The 24,200-nt window shown below is 43.5% G+C and overlaps 1 protein-coding gene across 1 annotated transcript; it reads left to right on the top strand.

The window, feature by feature from the left end:
- Window positions 1-248: 248 nt before the first annotated feature.
- LOC138204429 (F-box/LRR-repeat protein 7-like) lies at window positions 249-23,376 on the top strand. Its single transcript, XM_069159687.1, has 4 exons — window positions 249-744; window positions 6,083-6,172; window positions 20,841-21,458; window positions 22,637-23,376. Exons 1-4 carry the CDS (start codon window positions 708-710, stop codon window positions 23,371-23,373), a joined length of 1,482 nt encoding a protein of 493 aa, XP_069015788.1. The 5' UTR covers window positions 249-707; the 3' UTR covers window positions 23,374-23,376.
- Window positions 23,377-24,200: the final 824 nt, after the last annotated feature.

Raw genomic sequence — 24,200 nt, 5'->3', positions numbered from 1 at the left:
TGTAATAAAAAAAATAAAATTATTTGTGGTAGGACTTTAGTTTTGTGACTTTACTGTTGTAAAAGCTGCAAAGTGTTTTGTTCAAGATCAAAAGTGCTACTTCAGAAACAAAGACTTTTTTTTTAAGGCATTTATGATGTTATTTTCAACAATGCGTTGTAATATGTTGTCATTTTAGTATTTCTAAAGTCTTGACCTGTTTTAGGCTTATCTTTTTCTCTTTAAAAAAAAAAAAAAAAAATCTCCACATCTCCCTCCCAGGTCTGCGGTCTCTTTAAATTCAAATCCGGTGGACGAGAGCTGCGCGTCCTCAGAAAGTTGTCTGGCCGCTATGATCGCCCGCACTCAGCCTGATAAACAGCTGCTTACCATTTAGAGCACTTCACAAAGTTTTCTCCAAACTCCTCGAAACGGGATTTTGTGTGTGTGTGTGTGTGTTTGTTTGTGTGTGTTCACCGCTCGGGAGTCTGTGGATGTTCAGATCTAGAAAGTCTGCACCGCTGGAAGCACAAGTCTGGATTCTAGGTTTGCGTAATGCTCAGGCGTCCTCTGTTCAACATCTGGATTAACTATTTGGAGTCAGAGCTAGCGGCCCTGCACACAACTCTGACTGTGTAGCCTGTCTTTGTGGAGAGAGAGACTGCCTTCTACTCTGGAATTTAACGTGATACAACGAGTTTTTGCGCATAGATTATGTATTCTTTAAAATGGGTGCGAACAATGGAAAACATTATGGAAGCGAGGGTAAGTGCCGCAAGGATATCTTTAAAACACATTTTATTAGAATTCCACTTTGAAAGATGTCTTTACATGAAACTCCATTACTCTACTTCGTAAAAAGAAGCCATTGAGTCCATGTTTTCTGTGACTTTTAGTAAAAGTGTCCAAGAAACTAAAAATAGAACACAATGTGGAGCTTCCTCGAGTTTGTCCTCAGACATCAGCGAAACCAGTACTACTCCCTCTAACTTCTATCTTGAATTTTCTTAATCTATTGTGTTCTCTGTGGTGAGTTTAACTTTTTCCACGCGCCATTCAACATCTCCAGGTTGTTCAGGATGTGCAGTTACAGCCAATATCCACTTTTGACTTCTAATTGCCATCTTTTTTTTGTCCTTTTTAAAGATGTGCAACATTTATATTCTTCAAGTGAGACAGAGAGTGACATCTGGTGGTCATATTTAAACACTTTAAAGTGAATGTACATTTCAAACAAACACTCTTAACTGCATGTATGGAGGTTTTCTCTCCTCCCATTCTCAAGTGAAATGAACTCCTCGAAAACCTCATAATCCCTGTGGTTTCAGTTAACAGCAGTTTATATCGTGTTTTAAATTAAATGGAAGGAGGCAACATGTTAAATTTGTGCCATATTAATTGTCACACACACATCCTGCTCTTGAGTTTAAGCTGGAAGTAAAGTACAAGCTGTCAGTTTGAATAAAATATCACCTCTCATAATGATTCAGTGACAGCTGACTTAGCAGGGCAGCAAGTTCATTAAACATCAGTCTGGTGGTCTGAATTATGGGCTGTTTTTTTAAAAGACAAAGATGTATTCCTGCAGGTTTAGTGGAGGTGGGTCAAAGGATGCAAGTGTTTCTGAGTATGTGGGCACTTTGTCATTCTTATCTTGATAAGAGCCAATTCCAGAGATTTTTGTCGACCGTCCCTTTGGCCTGTTGTTGTTGGATTTGGAAGCCATTTCGTGTACGTTGGTCAATAATATGTGATCTTTTAAGTAAATGTAAATGAAAATATGAATTAGGTGCCATGAAAAGACACAAATGCTGCTCCATAAAGTGTTAATGGAGCTCCTTCTTAAATAGTTTGTTGCCGTGGATACACCTAGAGATGATTGATTTCCTAAACATGCACACTTGTTTTTAAGATCGGTAAGTATTTATGATCTTCAGTGGCTCTCCGGCAGCTGATTTGTAAATGCTGTCTTTGGGCGGAGCCTCAGAAACCGTGTTCATAGAGGACAAGTTCACAAAAAAAAAATGCCAAATTCTTCTTGCGCAGCATCAAACAGCACGAATTTTAGCTCACTACCTCACAGTAGGGATGCAAATAACAGTTATCTTTCACTAACAAATAATATGTCCATTATTTTCTTGATTAATCAAGGCCTTTGGTTGAACGATGTTTCTCCAAAGCTGAAAATGTCTTGTTTTAACTCAACTAATAGTCCACAACCAAAAGAACACACACACACACACTTACATTTAAGAATCAGACAATTCAAAGTAGTATGCGATTAATTATCTGTCAATCATCTAATCGACTAATCATTGCCGCTCTGAAGCACAGTTTTGCTCTCTGGGATAGAAAATGCCATTTGTAATGCATCGGTGAGAGGCATTCACTGTCCATCCCAAAGAGCCAGAAGATAAATTCAGTTTCATCGAACAGGAATGCGGCTCTAACCCTCTGAAAGACAACGTTAAACATTCTTCTCTGTGACATTACAAAAGCCAAAACCTGAATCTGTTGACTCTCATACCACACTGCTGATAGAATCTCACAACATGTGGCATCAATGATCCCTGAATATCAGCTCAGCAGGACAGTCAAAGTGGTCTTCAGTGCTTTAAGCAGTGGGTTGGACTGCACTGTGTGTTCAATATTAGCATTCATATTACCACCTATATCTCATCTCTCACATTTTTCATCTAAAGTCTAATCTTTAGGATTACTTATTCCGAGAGAAAAAAAAAAAAAACCTGCAGTCCGACTCGACCAAACAGGATTTCTGCCTCCAGAGCAGAAATGTTTGTATAAATAACATTCCAGTGAGCTCTCTTCCTAAGTCAATAACTGCAGAGAAAAGGTTGGATCTCGTGATGTTAAAAACAACATGTGGACCTGCTCCACCTTGGAATTCAGCCTGTTAAGGTACACGAACAGATCCTATCTCAGGCTACAGTCTCAGGTTGAAGTTGTCCTTAAGCAACACTGCCACGCTGTGACCGTCTTACTTCCTCCGCATTAGACTGATCTTTTTGTGTTCTCCGGATTCATTTGATGAGTTTGAGGTCGAAAACCTCCCCTTTATGATTCACCGTTAATGCCGCTTTATTTTGTGGTTTCACTGCAGAGATGCAGAAAACATCCTGGAGGAGACCCACTGCGAGAAAAGTAAACTGCCTGTAAATACCTTCACATGCTGGCTCTGTTCGCCGTCGGTTGAGGTGTTTCATACTGTTCAGTACGAAACAGGGGATATCTCATCACTCAAAACATGTTTGCTTGTCGTGTTTACAAACTAGGCAGTTTCAAAACCAATTACAGAACTATGACTACGTTACCCACAATGCAACTCCAACAAATTTGGTTGGAGATTCAGGTGTGTCATGCAAGTAAAAGCGAATGCGGCCTTGAGCTGCCAGCCTGAAGCCACAAACCAGGTATCCAAGCTAACTGTGTAATGCGCATGACCGTCCACTAGAGGGAAGTGTACCAGCATCCCAACGTATCAGTGTCACGTGAAAACAAAACGTAACACTCGAACATCTAACATCTAACCCAGGTGGTTAGGGTTCGGACTAAACATCCTTGGATATGTTTAGGATAAAAAAAAATTAAAAAAAAAAAAAATTAAAACCCATCCCCCCAGGTGAATGTCCATGACTTACCAAGCCACACCTCCTATGTAACCCGGTATCGCGGCAAAACGTGAAATAAACACGCCGGTCCACTACTGCAAAACATGAAATAGCCACGCTGTGGCCTGTTGAGGCTTTGACATACGGACGAAAGTGGAACCTACTGCATGCGTGTCTACTTCCCCTTTAAGATTTTAGTCCTGGTTAGCATGGCGACAGTCGCGGTCACTGGTGGTAACTTTAAACCATTCGCTCAGAAATGCACCAGAAGATCAACTGGTGTATCTATTTACAGCGAGCCTAAACAAACTTCCATAGTTTTGATAAAACAGTCAGTCGCTGGCCTTTTTTTTTTTCCATTCTCGCCGTGAGCTACTGCAGCCTGATTTCACGCCGCAACACGGGTGTGTAGTTCCTTGCGAATCCCCGTAAAGCTGTACGAATACAAAGCAGAAATGGCTTACTGTCAAATCACAACGAAAACTTCAGCACAGTGAGGTAGTGAGGTAATATGAAAGGTATCAAAATCCAGGGTTGAACCTCTCCAAATCAAAGTCTGTTCACAGGTCTTGATGAATGCTCCCACATAAATCCAAAAGAAATTGAATAAAGCCTTTTTTTTTGGGGGGGGGGTCCCGGAGAGAGCTGAATCTGATGAACCGCCTCGAGTGATGTCGCTCGAGGCGGCGTCAGTTTGGTCTGAAGACATCATATTTGAAACAGCAGTGGACTTGTGGGAAATGTCAGGTTTTAACAATGTAGAATAATGCATTGACTAAAAAAAACACAAAAAAAACCCAGTGTTTCTGGTTCTGCTGCATCCATTTAATATCCTTCTTGTCCATCATGAGTCTGAGAGTGTTATAGGAGAGCGAAAGCTAAAAGCTCCCTTTAAACAATGATAACTCGCATGGTAGTGAAGTCATCTTCACTCCATAGTATCCAAGACCTGCAGTGTCTTATTTACAAGTGCAGAATCTTTCTGCGGTCCATCAGTCCACATCTGTTTTCAAGTGTGACTCCACGATTAATTACACACCGGTCGCAACTATGCGGCAACCATCCACCAGAAACATTATATAAGCATAAGACAGGAAACGGGAGCTTTTCTCAAACTTGTTTTCCCACAAAAAAAAAAACCCAAACCCAGAAAACAATAGAACAGATCCACATGTTTCAAACAAACAGCCCTGCAGGGGAAAAGAATCCTCTAACCGGCTAAATATTAAGATATATTTGCTTGCGTTGAGTCATCTTTATGCTCTACTTGGAGATTTTTTTTTTTAAAGTGCTCTCATATTGACATCTGTAAGCTCTTCGTGAATATCTGAGTCATTTCTGAGGACTGAGGGGGCCTCGGCAGATGTGTCGGATCAGTGATGTCACCGCAAAATGTCATTCGTACTCAAACCATATGAGCTGCATCGCTTTTTTTTTTTTTTAAAAAAACAACATTTTATATGTATCTGTGTGATCATTTGTTTTGGCTGAATATGGAGACAGGTTGCGTCTTTCTTTCCCCGCCCCCCTCCCTCCTCGACCTGTCGTATTTACTGCTTATTTCGGGAACTGTCTGGTCCGTTTAGGTGGCTGTGCTTGATGTGCATGCGGGTGTGGGAATACCTCTTCGGCCCGGGTGAAAGGCACATACTTACTCTCAGGAAAAGCCACAAAGAGCTGCATTTATGATCTGACGCAGGAATGAAACGCCATAAACAACCTCTCCACAGGCAGCCTGCAGTCACCATGGCAGTCAAGGCTGTTGAAAATCCACATTTAAAAGGATATGTCTTTGAAATTTTTGCGCTCCTGTGGGATTGTATACAAATTCTAAATGCTAAATCCAATGATGCAAAATATAGCTCATAGTAAATGCATGCACATTTAATTAAGAAAACAAATCCCCTTTGATGTGCATGTTGTGAGTTATGACCTCAGAAGTATGCTGCTGTTGATGGTACATTTATAATCAATAATTAAATACCACCGCGACCCGATCCCGGATAAGCGGAAGAGGATGGATGGATTAAATGCTTGTCTCTTGCTTCAGGAGTGTTTCCTCACTCATCCTCCGTGGAAGTGAAGGCCACAGGAGGATTTCAGGAGACTTTATTCCTCTTCCAAATATATAAATAAAAAAAACCGGACTCTTTAAGTCAAACAGCGACTTTGTGCACAAGCCAAGGCAAAACATCCATCCAAACCTGAGGAACATAAAAGTCACAAAAGCAGAGATTGATGGGCTTTATATTTCCTCACACTTCATACCTCTTTAATGTAAGGAATACATCATAAAAAGTGTGATTCCACCTTATCTCTGGCAGACAGACTCCTTCTGTTTCTCAAATGAAAAGAGTGTGGGGTACAAATGAAATCTAAGTAATAAAAAAAAAACAATCAAAAAAAAGTCCGTTTGTCATCTCAGCTTTGTTACATTACGCCTAAGCGCTTTTGTTTTTTTTTTCTCCCTGCAGGTAAAGGGAGCTCAAGCATCTCCTCTGACATAAGTTCGGGCACCGATCACACACCAACCAAAGCTCTGAAGAATGTGGCTACCACCGAAGGTAAGGCATCTGGTGCTCATTAACCAAACTCCCCTCCCTTCGTCTTCTCCTCCTCCTCTTCCTCCTCTCCCTCTCCCCCCTCTCTCTCTCTCTCCCACCGCCCTCTTTCCTCCTCATCCACTTTCTGTAACTGCCTATTTTTGGAGAGAAACCTGTGTGTTCCTGGGATAACCTTAAAATTGAAAAACAAAGTCACGGCTCCCGTCAGAACCCAGAAACCAAAAGCATTTCTTCAGCTTTGTTTTTTTTTTTGTGTTTTTTTTTTGTTTTTGAAGAAGAAGAAGAAGAAGAAGAAGGGGGGGAAGAAATAAAAGAAACACTTCTAGCTTCTCATTGTGGAAGAATGCTTATCTAAACTGTGGTCGTATCAGGCTCAGAGCATTGCCGGGAAGGGGGGGCGGTGGGTGTGTTTGGGGAGAGCGGGGGGAGGGAGGGTGGATGCAAGAGGGAGGGAAGGATTTTTTTTTTTTTTTTTTTTTTTTAATCTGGAGAAGGAGTAGATAAGTGAGAGTTGGGGAAAAGAGACTCAGAGGCTGCTGTTACTCGTCTCCACGCAGCTCTCTGGCTCCCTCTCGCCTCCTCGTTTTTCCCGCCCGCCCAGGCAGTCTTCCAACCCTCTGGCAGAGTCACTGCAGGGAAGTCTTTGTCAGGAGTGTATGTGTTACGAATGTAAACTGTATGCTCCCTGTAATGGTTCAGAAATACTTTGCAGCTGGCAGATGTCCTTTGAAGCCTCCTGTCAGCAGCTGTCTCAGATGTGGAATCGGTCTGATACGGTTTGAACAATTTGTCCGTCAAAGCAGCGTTTGTTTTCCTCGTTGCAAAAGAACAGAACATAATACGTACAAATATATATATATATATTTTTTTTATCTCTCGTTATACTTTAAAAGTGCTGAAATGCTAAGTGTAGTGTCGTTCAAACATCTTTGAGCTTCTCTGCTCTCGAGAAATGTGTTTTTTTATGGAAATCATCGACACATCGATGAAAGAATTCATTCATTTTTGATTTTACAGTTAAACCTAAATTTGTTCGACTTATTTAGCTACTTGGTGCCAAATCCTCAAGTTGAACACATGACATTGACCTAATATGACCTTTTAATGCTGATATGGCTACTTCGGTAGCGAACAGTTGCCTTTTTAGACCCTCGGTTTTGAGTTTTGACTCCTCTTTTAGCTCTGTTTTGGGTCTCCACCACCTCCTTCGGGAAATAGTTGTCTTTTTAGCGGCTAGAAGTTCCCCTTGCATCTGGAAACAAGGTTAATGAGAATGAACCATCGGTCAACTTTTGTGGGTTAAACCATAATAATCGCTTTCAGGATTGCTAAAATGCTCCGTGAAGTTGAGTTCACAGCACAATTGGCTGGCAAGTTTTCCTTTCTGTCGCAAATTCATACTTTTTTTTTTAAGCACATTGTCCTCTGTCACTTATAAGTCAAACTGTATACCGTGTAGCGCGCTGCATCTTATTTACAGCACTGAGCTTTGTAAACAGGCTTGTGCAGTTTCTCTGAGTTGACTCATCGACTGTTTGCTACGCCTATATACGCGACCCGTTCCTCTCATGCACTGTCATCACCAAAACTTAAATTTGCTCTGGCATGGTGAATGTAGTATTCTTGTGGTTTGGGCGCTGCCCACAAGAAAACAAATACCAGCGACAGCCTGTGTTTATGGCTGTCAGTCAGCCGAAAGGTTTCAAGGTGTTTCTCGGAGAGGAAAAGAGACGGAGCGGAGAGGAGAGGCAAACTCCTCACGAGACGTTCGATGTTCTGGTGTGTCAGTTCGTTTGTTTTAGCGAGGTTAAATCGCTGTTCAACCCTCGCTAAATATAGAGCAGGATCTATGCGTGAGCGTGCATTGACATGAGGCGAGATCGCCGCTGCCCATTCAGGCTTCGCTGGAAATGCTGACTCACTTGGATCTGTCCGCCGAAGAGCTTCTGGAAGTAGATCCAGAGTATTTTGGGGGAAATTGATAATTGTCCTGAATGTGTCTTCTTGGAGCACAACCTGTGCAGATAGAAATATATAGACAGAGGATAGGCCATAGCCAGTGGCTTCCAGACCATAATTCCCCCCTGTGTTATGACTGAAATTGTTATTTTTTTCTCCATGCTAAGTGGGAGTAATTACATGGTCTGGAACCACCACGGCCACAGTCAAATCCCCCCTCCTTAGAAAGACACACACACACACACACACACACACACAGATATACGCACACATGCAGACCCGCGTTCACACACACACACACACACACACACACACACACACACACACACACACACACACACACACACACACACACACAGTGGCTGATCACACGGCCATTGCCCACCTAGTTCTGTGGTCCACTAAACTAATCAGGAAGCAGTCTGGGCTGTTTCCCCGCCACACACTGGGAGTATTCATATTAGGGCCTCCAGTGTCCCGGTGCTGCAGTAGGGTCACTGTTGCATTAAAGTAGTTACAGTCAGCAGTAAGATTTTAATCTTTGCCACTGCATCAAACATCATAATATAACAAGGTGGGGTTTTTTTTTTCTTCTTCCTAGGAACGCTTACACAAAAGGAAATCATTCATAATTTAATTGGCTGTAACATGTACCCACATGTAACATGTGTTTTTGTACGAAAGAAAATCAATGCTTACAAGCCTGAAGTTTCTTCTTCTGATGAATGGCTCCCCTTCTCCCCATTTATCCAAGGTTCAGCCAAGAGACTGCCTAATGTAATTGTTTGTTATGTGAAAATCCAAACCTGCTACGCTATTGGATTGTTTTGCAAAAAAAAAACAAAAAAAAAAAAAAAATACTCAATAATGTTAGTAAGGCAGTGAAATCTCTTTAATGTTCAAATGTAATGTTGGCTAACATTAGCCACAATGAACTCGTGGTCATACCGGACAGTAAGACAGTAAGGCTCTGATTGTCCAAATTCACAAGCAGGGCATAAACTTGTACACACCTTTTAATGCGCTTAAATTGGAAAATAAATTATTATTAAGCGAGCATGCCTAAACGTTAGCTCGAGCACGGGACAGACACGTGAAGCTTGGTTTTGAGGATAGACGTAATGATTTGATGTCTGAAACTTTAAATAATAATCTGTCAAATAAGCAACCACTAAGTAGGTAGCTTCACATTGGCTGTAATTAATTCTAAACAAGTTTGGATTCATTTGTATATTTGTAAGATGAAGAATGTTTGAATTTTCTTTCCAAAAGTTACAGTCTGTCTTTAAAGCCACTGCATGTCAGATCCAAACCAGAGACCCTGAAAATGAATGGCTGGACCAGTTTTCACCAGGAGTGGTTCATTTTTTTTTTCTCTGTACACCAAAAACCAATGCCATCACAAGAATTTCAAAGATGTTATAATCAAAACTCGATGGAAACCAGAACATCGAATGATCATCCAACCCTAATATCACGTATGCAAATGGAAAAAAGTCAGCCAACGCCTGTCTTCTTTCAGTCATCCATCACGTATTCCCCGCAAACTCAACATGAGGAAGTTACACTCATCCTCCTCCCGAAAAACAAACGACCAGTCGTCTGGCAGCTTTTTTGCGACGTCTCTCTGTTTTCAGTTATTATTTAGACAAGTTTGTGGTGGCCTGACCCAGTTGAGTTGCTTATTAGCTGCAGGCTGGAAGGCGCAGTTCTGGACAGTAAATCCTCCCTGTGGGATGAAATTGAGTGTCTCTCAGCAGGGGGTCACTCTGCGACCCTGTCCGGGGGCCTCAAGGGTTTGCTTTGGCACAACCGAACTCGGGGTGCATTGGCAAAGAGGCTCGGACATAGGAGGAGTTTGACGAGACCCTGTGTGTTGGTGGGAACAATGAACATGGCGACTTCCTTTCCGTCTGCCAAGGACCAAAGAAACGGAGATAACAGTAAAAAGGAAAAGCCTAATCTGCCCTTCCATACCACTTCCAACACAAGGCTGTAAACATGTCATGGTTTATATGCAATTCCCTAGATGCTTATGAAAAGCAGTATATCTTGCTGAGAAAATGATTTTTTTGGATTTAGACTTCCTGTACTAGTTTAATGCCAAAATCAGACGAGCAGTGACGGTTTGGGGTTTTTTGCCACAACTTTAAGCTATAGGACGGCATCAAAATCATGAAATTTCCTGGAATTCTGGCAAAATAAAACGTGAAATCAGCAAATGTTTCAAAATAAAAGCCTTGTTAGTAAAATGTCTGTTTACTGAAATGCCAGAGGCCTTTTACTTTTGAAACAAATACAGGAAGTTTTGAGTTTGTATAAACAGGAGCAGCTCAAGAGAACTGTGAACACAGATTTCTTTACTTTACAACTAAAAGATATTCAGTTTATTACCACGGAGGCCTAAAGGAACCAGAAAATATTCATATTTGAGAAGCTGGAATCAGAGAACTTGTACCTCTTTTTTGTTTTGTCAAAAAATGACTCAACAATGATTAATTGACTATTAAAATAGTTGGGGATTCATTTACTCTTGATCGAGTTGACGATCCGTTGCACTTCTAGTTCAAACATGCCAGACAGCCAAACAACACTGGAAACCTTCCCCTCCCACAGCTTCCCATCATTGGAGTGTCTCTGTCACCGTTTATCAGTGACAGAATTACATACTCTTGTATAATAATAGATATAAAGCAAAACACAGTTCCATTATTCCCACATTGCTGTCTTGAAAGCGGCGCGAGGGTCAGATGTGCAGTCTAAACAGCTCCGCTCGGAAAGAAAACGCCTGTCTCCAACATGTTAATACTCTTTGCCGTCCCAGGGGCAACAAATCCCTCACACTTCATCCGTAAACCAACCCCGCGCACACCGATGACCCATCTACCCGTGTTTACTCAGCCAGATATATAGTGTTTCACTGTTGACTTTCGCCGTGCCAAATATGACCGATCCGAGAGGTTGTTTGTGTGTGTCATTGCCGTCGGGACATCTTTACTGCGGAGCGAAGATTTAAGTTGTTATCTTCCACTCGAGCTGTAATTGCAACTTATCTTCTCGAAAGACTCGCCGAAACTCAACAGCGCATTCGCTCTGCCGCTTCGCAGCTGCGTTGGACCTTCTCGAGCAGACGGGGAAGTTTGTTTAGATGAGGGAGCATCTGTTTTTTTGGAGGGAGATGCTGAAAACACTGTCATGGATTGGCTCTCATCTTATGGACAGAAATTTATGGCCTCGAGATCTTTTTGACCCGTTTTTTTTAACCGTCACGTAGGACACGGAGCGCAATCCTGAGACTTTTTCACAAGCCTAAAGGGATTGTAATGAGGAATATAATCTAATCCTCCGATGGAAATTGTCTATGCAGAGACGCAGAGGAAAAGAATGCCGACGCTATTCTCCCATCATCTGTCCTCGCTCCTCCCCCTTCCTCTCTACCGCCCCGAGAGCCAGAAAATCTCAGCCCCAACAAAAAAAAAAAAGAAAAGGCGCAGAACAAGGCAGCGAAAGAAAAAAAAGAAAAACAAGTGAAAGCAGTTCACCGAGGAAAGAGGAGGAGGGGGAAGGAAAAGGCAGTTCAGCGAGTGGATCACTCCATCTCGTAACTCTTCTGCGATTACGGCTCGGTCTTCTCCTTCTCTTGCTGAGAGGGAGGAAGCTCTGTTTTCGAATGCGTCTGCCATTTTTTTCTCCAACGGGGTGGGGGGGGGTCACATTTTTTGTTCAGGTCTACTACAGGAGCGCGTTCCACAGGAGTTGGGAGCGACGCCACCTGACCGAAACGCAGGCTTTTTTTTTTTTTTTTTTGCTTCCTGTGTTCTCTTTTGGCTCGCGAGCGATGTTTTTACTGATTCCACCTGAGTCTTTTCGGGCCTTTATGTGGCAATATGACCGCAATTGTGGTCCAGCTGAACTGACACGTTCGACGTCCCCCCCCCCATCCCCTCCCCTCCCCACCCTCTTCTCAGTCTGTGGTTCGTGTCATTACGTAAGCAGGGAAGTGTCAGTTGTGGCCGAATGGTAATGCAACGCTACAAAAATGAGGGGAACATTTTCTCACTAGACAGACCAAGGAGTCTGGGTTGGATAAACTGGGTTTTATATAACCACAGTTAAACAGTGCACACAAAAACAACTAAGTACCTTATTGTATTTGAAGAATTTGTGTCTGTAACCCGGCCCCGATTGCTTCAAACATAAAAACAAAAACAAAAAAATTCTGGTTGTTCAAGCTTTGGCTTTTGACTCTAGTGCTACTAAGAAATCTTGATACTGGGATAATGCATAAAAATATGAGCTTACGTTGTGAATTATTCTTTTAAGCCTTTGTAAAATATCGTCAAGCATTTTTACATGCTCACCAGAAACATGCTTATTCATGATTAAAATAAAAGCTCGTTAGCTTTGCTCCTTTGGCAAGCGGAAAATAAGTTCACACGGGTTATTAAAAAAATTAATTTCCACCATGCTGACTCAGGTCAATTGTCAGCAAAGTTGCTTTTTTTTGGGGGGGGGGAGAAACTCACTAAATACTCCCACAAACAAAAGGGTTCAATAAAACTGGGTGGTGCATCGCAGCTAATAAGCTACAATAGTTCCCTCCATTTTGGACTCCCTTCTCTTCCTGCAGAGGTCAGCACTGTCAAAACAGCTCATTATTCATACTCATACTCATACTCATACTCATATTATTCTTGTGTTAAAGTAATAGTGAGATATTTAAGGAAACACCCTTATTCGCTTTCTTGCGAAGTTGAAACAGTTCGCCAGGTTAAAGATGCCACGTGTCTCACGCCTCAAATTTGTGTCTGTTTAACCAGTTGCATCTTGTAATTTGCACAGAAACAAAAAAAAGTATGAAAAGTTGTGGTTTTACTGTTTTTTTAAGAGTTGGACCGAGCCTGACTGCTTTGTATGTCAGAATTATTGTGTTTCTAATCTTCTGACGATACTTTAAATGTTTTTTTTTTCCCTTTTAAGTTAAGAACGGCGCCAAAATGTCCAAAAAAATTTCACGTTTCCATGAGTTGGCCGCCCAGCACTGTGATGTTCATGAAGTACTGCTTTGATTCTATATGTACAGCGACATAAACAATAATATATACAGTAGGCTGAGCATAATCGTGCGCAGTGCCTAAAAAACTAAATTTAACTGTTGAACTGGTGCCTTCAGTGAATGACTTTTTCCCTCTGACTAAAGTCTACCAATTCAAACAAAATATCCTCTTTCTGAAGTTAAAGTGAACCGGGTTTTTTTTGTCGAGAGTTAATAACCACAAAAGTTCCAGCACTTCTCTTGTTCTGTTGCTTTAACCACATGAGATCATTACATTTGCTCCTCATCACTACCAAATCAAACGTTTGGTCCAGCGTTCACTTTTCCATTCCTGTCTCATGTGCAGTTTCTTCTGTGTGCCGCCACGTTCCTCCTCATGACTGTCACTCTGCACTCAATACCCTCCTCACACAACACTGCCAAAAAGAATAAACTACACAGAAAGCCTCATCTTTGACATCCTAATTTAACAACCTATAAAAAATGACATCATCTTGAGTTTCAGTAATTTAGGCCAAATCAGCTTTGCACGACGGCCAAATTACATTTTGGAGTCCAAACCGTCATCTGTATTCTGGAAAAAAAAAAATAAAAAATGTTGCGCTGTGACGAATGGACAAACACAAAAAGCTCATTTTTGAAAGAGCGAGTTCGACTTCTAAAGTTGGCTTTAGGATACGCGAGCGTCTGCTGTCCTCCTCAGCCGAGGATTTATAAAGTGACGAGAGCGCAGCATGGAGACGTTTGAAGGGCTTTAATAGGTGGAAAAACTCCCTCGAGGAAATTAGTCGCGATGTGGGGAAAACGTGTTATAGTTCCTGGCGTGTGTGTGTGTGTGTGTGTGTGTGTGTGTGTGTGTGTGTGTGTGTAGCCGAATCTGTTGCAGCACAATTCCTTCTCAAAATGAATCTGGAGACTGAGTGAGTGTGAGAGCAGCCGCAGTCCAGAGGAGTTATGGGGGTTGTGTGTGCGAGCAAAGGAAGACCGTTTCCTGTCCAAGTGTGCACATTGTGAAGCGACCAGCAGGCCCTATTGTCTTTCAGGTTGTGCAGTGACGTAAGACCTTCCTGTAGTGAAGGCTTTGCTGATAGCCCAGCCGCCACACTGTACGGCAATATCAACTTCCATGTATTCAATAAAACCTGAGACAGACCCAGATGTTTTTTATCCCAGCAAGTTCGTTCTTTCTGTCGGATGTTTCCCTTTAAAAAAAAGAACACTGGAGCACGTCACCGTTAGCGCGGATAAATCAATTGTGTTTTTGGTTTCAGTTTTTTTATTAGCTGAGAATTATTTTTTCTTATTTTTTTTTTTGTACACTTTACCCCTCTCGACTTGATTTGGGATTTGACTTCCTCGACTTCTGGGTAGAAAATGAGCATCTCCGATTCCCTCGCACTCTTTGGCGGGGGGAGGAGCCTCAGCGCAGCCTGCAGAGCAGGAACATGTCACAGGAGGCTAATGGCACTGAGGTAATGGATTGGTCTTTTCTTGCCAGATGCAGCGGTAATAATCCTGCGAGCACCAGACAGGGTCTTTGCAGAGCTTCGCGGCACTGCAAGATCCTGAGCAGAATCCCTGCAGCTTGAGTTTATGACCGGGCTGCGTCGAAGTCTGGGCTGACCCTGCCTGTGCACTTGTCTCTGTCTGGTAAAGTCTGCAAGCTCTGCTGCCAATTTATCTTCCCTCTTTCTTTCCCTCTTGCCCCTCTATTTTTTTTTCTTAGGCCCACGAACGATTCCCCCTTAAATCTGTTTTTGTGTGCAACATTTTTTGTTTTTTTTGTTTTTTTTTAAAGTTCATCAGGATTTTGTCATTAAGGCGACATGACTCCGAACATCCAGCTGCACCTCTTCATCACTCAGGCATCTTGTCTTGTCAGTGATCACCCCCTGATTGATTTACATTCAACTTCTGGTATCAAAGCGCAATCCAGATGTGCTTCAGAAGTAAGTCGATGTTAATGGGATCCTGCTGCGCCGCTGCTCTGGATCAGAACAGATTTCGTGTATTAGTGGCAAATGATTTCAGCCAAGTATGCCTTGCTGTGGCTAAATGTGCGTTCAAAATGCACGAGTTTCTCTTTCATTTCACCACCGCTCAGTTGTTTCTTTGTCCAGGGTGAAGACCAGATGTTCCACTGTTCTCCTCTGGTTTCCTAAACCAAAGCTGAATCTTCCACCATCTGCACTCGCAGTGCCTTCAAGAGAAGTTTCACAGCTGTATTGTATTTGTTCTGTTAATGATAGGTTTGCAGCGATACAGAAATATAAAACACGACACCGATGGTTAGCTCATAAAGATTTTTGCAGCAACTGGAAGTCACGGGAACGTTTGTTCTTTCATGCTGCAGTTTGGAGTTGCAAGCGACCGCTCTTAACAATCCTCACTCGAGGTCCACTTACTAGCTTTTTCCAGAGGTTTGCTCTTGTATCCGATGGACTTACCTCTTCATTTAGTCAGTTTCTGCACGACTGGCATTAAAACTACGTGTTCGATTTGCTATGCAGATGACGCCGAGAGTGTAAGTTGCTTGTTCTTGTGTGTCTGCGCAATCGTCTTGTCTTTTAAGATCATCAACGTAAAAGACAAAGAACTCAAAAACGGGGTCTCTTCAGATGCTGAATGAGCCATGTATTTGGAATCCAAACTGTAATGATGTGTGGAAAAAATGTTCTGAAGAAAAAAAGAAAGGTTGAGACGTGAGATCTTTTCCGTGTACAGCATCGACGGTCAACGGCAACCGGATAAACAGTTCCCTCAGTCAACTGGAAATCAGGGACCGATAACACCTGGACGTCCAAAATCAAGTGCAAGCGATGCAAATACGAAGCTGACTTCACTTAACTTTTCCCACCAGCTGTGTGAAAGTGTGTCTAATAGTGAGCGAGGTGGATTCGGTCTAATTAGTGGCACCGTGCTTCTCCGGGCTTGGAGCGCTCTTCTGATCAGTGACACATGTAATTACGCAGTTTGGATGTTGATCCTGCGCCAGTGGCAGACGAGTTGCATGCAGGACTCGTAGCGTTCGCTCCGAATTGGACAATAAAGCGGTACTTCGTTCATCCATCAAAAGTAATGACTCAAGAAATGCGTCTGTGTAATGTCTGCACATGGAAAATTACATCTTCTCCTGGATGTTGTGATTTTGGCATCGTGGGACTCGTGTCTTAACTGAAAACTTTGCTTTTTTAAAAAAATATATATACATATATATATATATTATTCTCAAGTGAAATTACACTGGCCCCTCTGGCCGTCGTCAGAAATGTTCGGACTTCCACCTGTTTGCACGGTTTTGTGCTGCATAGCGTGTCTTTTCCAGCCACGTCTGAAAAGATTCCCAAACTCTTGGGTATTAACTCAGGAATCTTGCAATATTTACAATGTACTTGAAGAAGCAGAAGAAAAAAAAAACGCTAGCACCACTATTGTCATGACATATTTGGACAGGTGTGTGAAATTCAGAAGAGATGAAGTGTTTATAATGACCTGAGAACCATTAAATCCTTTGTATTAAGCTAAAGAAATGAATTGTTATTGGAGGACTCTGTATGCCGAGATGAGCTTCGTGACCTCAAGGAAATAATCCTACACATTTAAAGTAGAACTAATCATAGACAGACCACCCACGCGAATGGTGCACTAAACCCAAAAGGAGGTCAACGGTATCCCAAGAGAAGTGAACCTAACCATCCTCATAAAAGCTGAATAAAATCTATTTGCTGTGTTCTAATGTTGGACGCATTTTTTTTTTTTGGGCAGTTGCGCTTTTCATTTTGCCTGAATTTGGACGTTAAGTGGGAATTTAAAAAAAAAAAAAGACAAACAAGAGTCCGTTTTAAAGTAGCCGTGAATCGGACGACATGCTCCCGGGAGGATGAGTCTGTGGATGTCATCAGAGGCGAGCCGGGAGGCGGGTCGAGCGTGAATGTCTGGAATACAGATCGGCACTAACGGCCGTAAGAGCGCTGTCACCGCTCAGCTGTCTGTCCCGGCGCACAGGTTCCACATGAAAGGCAGGATGCTGTCCATTTGTCATGTCGATGCTGACTTTCTGTGCAGGAGCAGCTCACTGCGGGTCCAAAAGGCTCCGTTAACCCAACACGGTTCAACCGACGGGACCAGCACCAGAAATGTTAACACGCTACTGGAGTTTCCATGTTGTGTCTGCATGGGTTTTTCTCCCCACAGTCCAAAGACATACGAACTACAGGTTAATTGGTGATTTTTTTTTTTTTTTTTTTTTTTTTTTTTAAATCGGCAGCAGGTGTGACTATGAGTTGTGAATGGTTGTCTTTCTTTCTGTGGTGGCCCTGCGATGGACCGGTGACCTGTCAGCTGGTATAGGCTACATCCTTCTGCCTTAATAGTTCCTGGGTCCTCAGAAAGTACTTGAACATGAACCCTTTGGCGTTGGGAACCAAGACTCGGGAACCACCAGCTTATAGTTGTACTTCAAATGGAGTTCCTAAAAAGGTTTCTATAAAAGGTTTATGGGAAAGAGGCAAGTTGTGCTGTTGTTATTGCGTTAAGCGCATTTTAATATCGGAACATTTCTGCAGTCAGAATGCGAATAAAATGTATTCGTTCCCAAAAACATTCCCCGGAAAAGTTATCGCGGGAGGAATTGGCATTTTCAAGACCAACAACCTTCATTAGTTTTGTTTTACATTGCTGTTACCTCCCAAAGAAGTCAAAGAGACGAATGGAGTTCAAATAACAATGAATCCAGGGGAAATGTAAAGAAAAACACAAGTAAGGATTTTTACTATCTAATTAGTTCAAAAGTCAAATATTTACAACAAAACCACTAAGTCAACGGAAAACGAGTTCCCATAACCAAAAAAAAAAAAAAAAGTCTTAAATAACATAAATTAAAAGATCAGTCAGAATAACAAGCAAACAACATCCCCCCCAAAAAGGAAATAAGACAGTAACTTAAACTGCAACTCGAGCTGACATCAATACAAACACACACAAACACACTGCTTGGAAGATGCCGAATGACCCACTAACACCAGCTGCATCTCCACTCCAAACCTTCATGCTTAACCCTGATGAGCAAAGTGGAAACAGGTGCGCTGAACCACCACCTGCTGCAGGCGGGCGGTACCGAGATGAACCCAGGAGAGCAGAACAAACACAGAAACACACACACACACACACACACACACACGGCACCACAACTGATACAATAGTCAATGCAACTTTCTGTCCAAGTTTGCAGTCTCAAACTTTCGGCCTTTGTTCTCGTTGTGCTTTCGGGTCTGAATTTTGTTTAGACGAGAAATAACGTACAAAAAAAAAATTAAAAAAAATCCCGATCTCTCCAAGTCTTAATATTGATACAAGCATCAGCGGAGGCTTGCGTGAAGCGTGATACACTTGAAGCTCGTGTTTGACTCGTTTACTAACTCTACCCTGATGAAGGTGTACATCACTGCAGACAAGGGTTAAGAACTACAGACCAGCCAGGAGCACAAAACTAGAAGTCAAATTCTGCAGTCAAAAGGCAGGAACACATCCGTAGATCCTGAAAAGGTTGTTAGAAAGAGTCTTGGGAAGTTTGTGTTCTTGTTATTGTGCCCACTCCATGTTCAAATATATATATATATTTTTTTTACCTAGCTTGACACTGTATGGCCTTTTGGAAGAATTTGTCCCAACATATTTAAGTCCAAAACTGAAATAGTTTCTTTAGGAATAACAGCCTCAACCGTCTGTAAAATGGGTTGTGAAGAGAAGTGTCGCCTTACCATCACATAATCATTCCGGTCTCAAACAACAACAAGATTAATCGCCTTAGTATTTCGCCAGTAAAGCCTGAGAACTCATAGCGGGACAGCTGAAAGTGACATCATACCCGGGACTTCTTGAAAATGCTTTTAGCGATGACTATCAGCCCTGAACTCCTGAAGACTGGACGAGGACGGATCGGAGGGTGGTGAGGAGACGGAGATAGCATCTGACGAGAGCACTCAGGGTCCCGGCGTGATGGGTCAACCTCCGGATTTCAGTCGTCTCACGCTACGGCGATGGGATCCAGCCATCGCTTCCCACCAGCTGCGTCTTCAAGACGTGGCGGCAATCAGCGCACATCTGTCGGGGAGGGCCTCCAGTGTTTACACAGGGCTTACCGTACACTGTCAGCTCCAGCACCGAACCGCCCCGGCCGCTCCGCTTTGAAGCCACGGAGTTCATCTGATGAAGAGGCCCCCGTGGCTGCTGCGACCGACGCCTGGCAGATAAACGTGACGCGTTTTTCCCCCCCCCCAAACATCCCACAACATGATAACGAGATCCATGGAAACGCCTCTACGCTGATGATAAAAGCTGGTGTGGCACCATCGGGATGAACCCTGCACTTCTTGACCTATTTTCCCGGCTTTTTTGTCTTTTTTTCCCCCCAACTGTACTGAGACTATATGCTTTCCAGCACAAACACAGTAAAGATGAATGCAAGACAAAGATGTCAGTGCCCTGAGACAGCAACAGTAAAGTCAGGTTTGGTGTGACTCCTTCAAAATGATACACAACACTACTTTTAAAAGTAATTTAAAGGGACACTCTGGACTTTTTTTTTTTTTTTTTTACACATAAATGTAGGCCTGTTGCTAAGTATGAGTATCATGTCTCCGGTGACCGTGGAGGAGCGTTGTCGAGTCTGATAAAATAACCCTGATGATGTCATTAGAGGTTATCAAAAGGCCGCGCCTTACAAACAGTCTTTGTGGATCTAATGAAAAGATTCATTCGAATTTGATGGTTTTGGATCGTGCTGCTGTAGGGGACTAACAGTCAGGATAGCTCAGGCTCTGTTGCTTTAGTTTTTTGACCCGTCTTTGTTTAAATCTGTCTCGTGCAAAGTCGCCAAACCTTATGGAGGTGCACTGCTAAACTGCTGGAGCGCTCGTCTTTTTTCTTGCACGGAAACTCACCCTCCAGGGTTTTTTACCAGCAGATCATTCAAGGTGTCCATTTTTGTTTGTTTGTTTTCTATGAAGGTTTGGCAATAACTATTTGAAGCAGAAGTGGATGAGTCATGTTTGTAAAAATCTATTGCAAAATCCTGGAATCCACCAAATATCTCGGATTACCGATATCTGAGGGTAAATTTGGACACTGGCCGCATCACATTAATTGGCCTAAAATTCCAAACTTCTGCTTTATAGCTGCACAAATGTTTTTGACCGATTCTGGGGTTTTGCACCACTTATTGTTGTCAGAATGTATTCAACAACATTAGTCTTATCACATAAAGATTTGATGTCACATATTTTTCTCCATCCAGACGTTACACTCGGTCAAGTTCAAAAACCTGTAGACGTACAGCATACTTGTAAAACCCGGTCGAGTTTGGAAAAATGGTGATTCGATACACTTTTCTCCCTCCAGACCGCATTATAAAAATGTTCAAAGTGTCTGTGCATGAGAGGAGGTTTTAGGAAACTTTGGTACCTCCAAAAGATCAATTTTATGTGGGGGGAAAAAGTTGGCTTGATTGGATTTTTGCTACTCAATAAACCTTCATAGTTTTTCAAATCTGGGTTGCTGCTCATAACTCGTCAGCATTTGCTTCGACTAGCTCGAAGGGTAAGATTTTAAAGACAGAAGACTCACCTTGTCTTGTCTTGTCCTTCTTTGCTTCAGGTCTAGACTCCAGCACAAGAACGCTGAGCACCCCCAGCCCGGGTCTGATCCTGCCATCGAAATCTTGCTCCCTCTCCTCACCCGCCCTCTCCAGTAACGGCCATGAGACCAACTCCTCGTCCTCGTCCTCTGCCCCCGCCGAGACGGTCGCCGTGATCCACCCTCAGCCCGGCACGCACACCCGCTCCAGGCAGTCCAAAACCCACCACCACGCGCCCATCGACCTCCTCCCCGACCACGCCCTCCTGCAGATCTTCGCCCACCTTCCCACCAACCAGCTGTGCCGCTGCGCGCGCGTTTGCCGCCGCTGGTACAACCTGGCGTGGGACCCGAGGCTTTGGAGCGCCGTGCGACTGACGGGGGAGCTGCTTCACGCCGACCGGGCCATCAGGGTCCTCACCCACCGGCTGTGCCAGGACACCCCGAACGTGTGTCTGACCCTGGAGACGGTGGTGGCCAACGGCTGCAAGAGGCTCACCGACCGCGGGCTGCACGTGGTGGCCCAGTGCTGCCCGGAGCTCCGGCACCTGGAGGTGGCCGGCTGTTATAACATCTCCAACGATGCTGTGTTTGAGGTGGTGTCCCGCTGCCCCAACCTGGAACACCTGAACCTCTCCGGTAAGCAGAAATACACTTGTTCTACTCTATAATGACTGATAAAACTGATTGTAATCTTTGGACGGGCTCGCTTACTTTTATTAAGGCGCGGCTGCTGCCTTGCATCACGCAACATGTGCGAATTTACCTCATAGAATTCCTCCTCTCGGTTCTTTTTCTAGTCATTTCTTTCAAAGCTGGGAAAATCATTAGAGGAGCAGGAGAAGCTCTGCCAACCTTAAGCTCCCATGTGGGAGAAGAAAGGCTTTCTTTAGCTGAGAGCAGAACTTACCTCAACACGAGTAAGAGGAGCGGTCTGCTGCTTTCATTAAGGAAGTGACACGAATAACACCGACTTGGTCTGGACTCCGGTGGCAGAGCGACATCTGCACCGTTAGCACCAGGAGGCAAACTCTTTGTTGTAAAAAATAGCTTGTAAAAAAAATAAACGTGGTTTTTATTTGAAAAGAAATAAAATAATGAAATCAAGTCTATTTTGTTTTAAAACCAGGCTTTGATTTGATTTTGAGAAAACCAGTTGTGGTTTTCTTGGAGGTGTTTGCCCTCAAACATTTTCATGCTGCTACAGTAGCTGCGGACGTGCAACCAAGTGCTGCAGGTTTTACTGTGGCGCCCTCAAGTGGCAAATCACGTAACTTTCAGGAAGAAGATTGGAAGGAAAAGGTTCACATTTTTGAGTTTACCCAAATAATAAAACAGTTTTTGGTGGATGTACTGATTCCTGCTGTCGATATTGGCAATTAAGAGATCCCCTATTAATGCAGTTTAATTACATGTGATGGGAGACCAAATCCTCATTCGTCATTCTGAACATAAATGACTTCCAAAGTTCTGCAGAAGACGATATGACTGAGTTAGACAGATCAAGCGTGCGTCTTCAAATGTTGAAAGATCTTTTTAGTTTAAAATTCCGTCTTTTAGGCTTCAGCTGAACTTTAGAAGTCACCTTTAAACCGAATGAGAACCGAGACTCCTGTTTCTTACACCGCAGTTACATCATGAAGGCGTCTCTCGAAAGCCTGAAGGGATAAAAAAATAAAAAAAAAAAATAAAAAAAAAACTGTAATTACAGGCATGTGAGCGCTGCATCTCAGACCTATTCTTTCACTTGAAAGAGTGAGACTGTCTTTAAAAGTTAAAGTAATAAATAAAATAATTTCTGCCTCCTCTTCCTCCAGGCTGCTCCAAGGTGACATGCATCAGCCTTACCCAGGAGGCCTCGCTGCAGCTGTCGCCGCTGCACGGCCAGCAGATCTCCATTCACTTCCTGGACATGACGGATTGCTTTTCCCTCGAGGACGAGGGCTTGCGAACTATCGCCTCCCACTGCCCTCGCCTGACACATCTGTACTTGCGCCGCTGCACCAGACTTACAGACGAGGCCTTGCGCCACTTGGCTCTCCACTGTCCCTCGATAAGGGAGCTGAGTCTCAGTGACTGCCGCCTGGTGGGGGACTTCGGTCTGCGCGAGGTGGCCCGCCTGGAGGGCTGCCTGCGCTACCTGAGCGTGGCCCACTGCACCCGCATCACCGACGTGGGCGTCCGCTACGTGGCCCGCTACTGCCCGAGACTGCGCTACTTGAACGCCAGAGGCTGCGAGGGGCTGACGGATCACGGCCTGGGCCACTTGGCCCGGAGCTGCCCCAAGCTCAAGTCCCTGGACGTGGGCAAATGCCCGCTGGTGTCGGACAGCGGGCTGGAGCAGCTGGCCATGTACTGCCAGGGCCTGCGGCGAGTGAGCCTCAGAGCCTGCGAGAGCGTGACGGGCCGTGGACTCAAAGCGCTGGCGGCCAACTGCTGCGAGCTGCAGCTCCTCAACGTGCAGGACTGCGAGGTGTCGCCGGAGGCCCTGCGGTTCGTCAGACGCCACTGCCGGCGCTGCGTCATCGAGCACACAAACCCCGCTTTCTACTGAAGACGGTGGAGAAGGGAGGGAGGGAAGGAGGGAGGGAGGGAAGGAGGGAGGGAGGGAGGGAGGGAGGGGGGGGGGGAGAGGGGAGTTCTTGGACTGGACAAGTGGATGTTGTAATATTCCTGCTACGGTTCTTGGCAGAGTTCAGCGTGTCAGAGCCGGTTGAAAACTGGTGTGCAATACTGGCCAGAGTTTGTCTTCATAAAATCCGCTTAATGCTGTCCTTTAAAAAAAAAAAAAATGAAAAAACTAAATAAAAAAAATTTAAAAAATGAAAAAAAACCATCCACAGAATGTATTTAACATATTTATCTGTAAACAAAAACAAGAAAAGGCAGAGAAGTACTTCAGTGTATTACTTTTTCTCCCCCCCCCCCTCCCCAGCATCACGATTTACAGTGTAACAACATGCATACAACACTGAGCACTGGGTACAGTTGTGTTACCATTTAAAAAGCATTGTAATATATATTTTATTTTTAAAAAGTCATCCTCACCTTAAGGCCCCGAACCATAATCATTATCATTCATTAATACATCTATTTATGAACAGTATCTTCAGACTAAAAAAAAACCCACTGAGAATGTAGCGACGCAGCAGATCTGGACTTTCGTTTCACTTTTCCTTGTGTTTGTGTGCGTGTGCACTTTATGCAATTGTACTGACAATCACTTCAACTGAGCTCAAAGTGTCATATTTCACATTTTGCCAATTATTTTGTTGTTAATCAAAAGTTGCTGTTACCTGAGAGGGCTTCTTTTTTTTTTTTTTTTTTTTTTTTTTTTTACTGCCAGACAGAAACGACGTGTAACGGGATCATAGTTGAACA

Source organism: Embiotoca jacksoni, unplaced genomic scaffold (genome assembly GCF_022577435.1).
Source record: "Embiotoca jacksoni isolate LCO1_2020_lvr unplaced genomic scaffold, fEmbJac1.0.p SCAF_25, whole genome shotgun sequence".
Lineage (NCBI taxonomy): Eukaryota > Metazoa > Chordata > Actinopteri > Embiotocidae > Embiotoca > Embiotoca jacksoni.
This window is presented reverse-complemented; position numbering and strand designations above follow the sequence as displayed.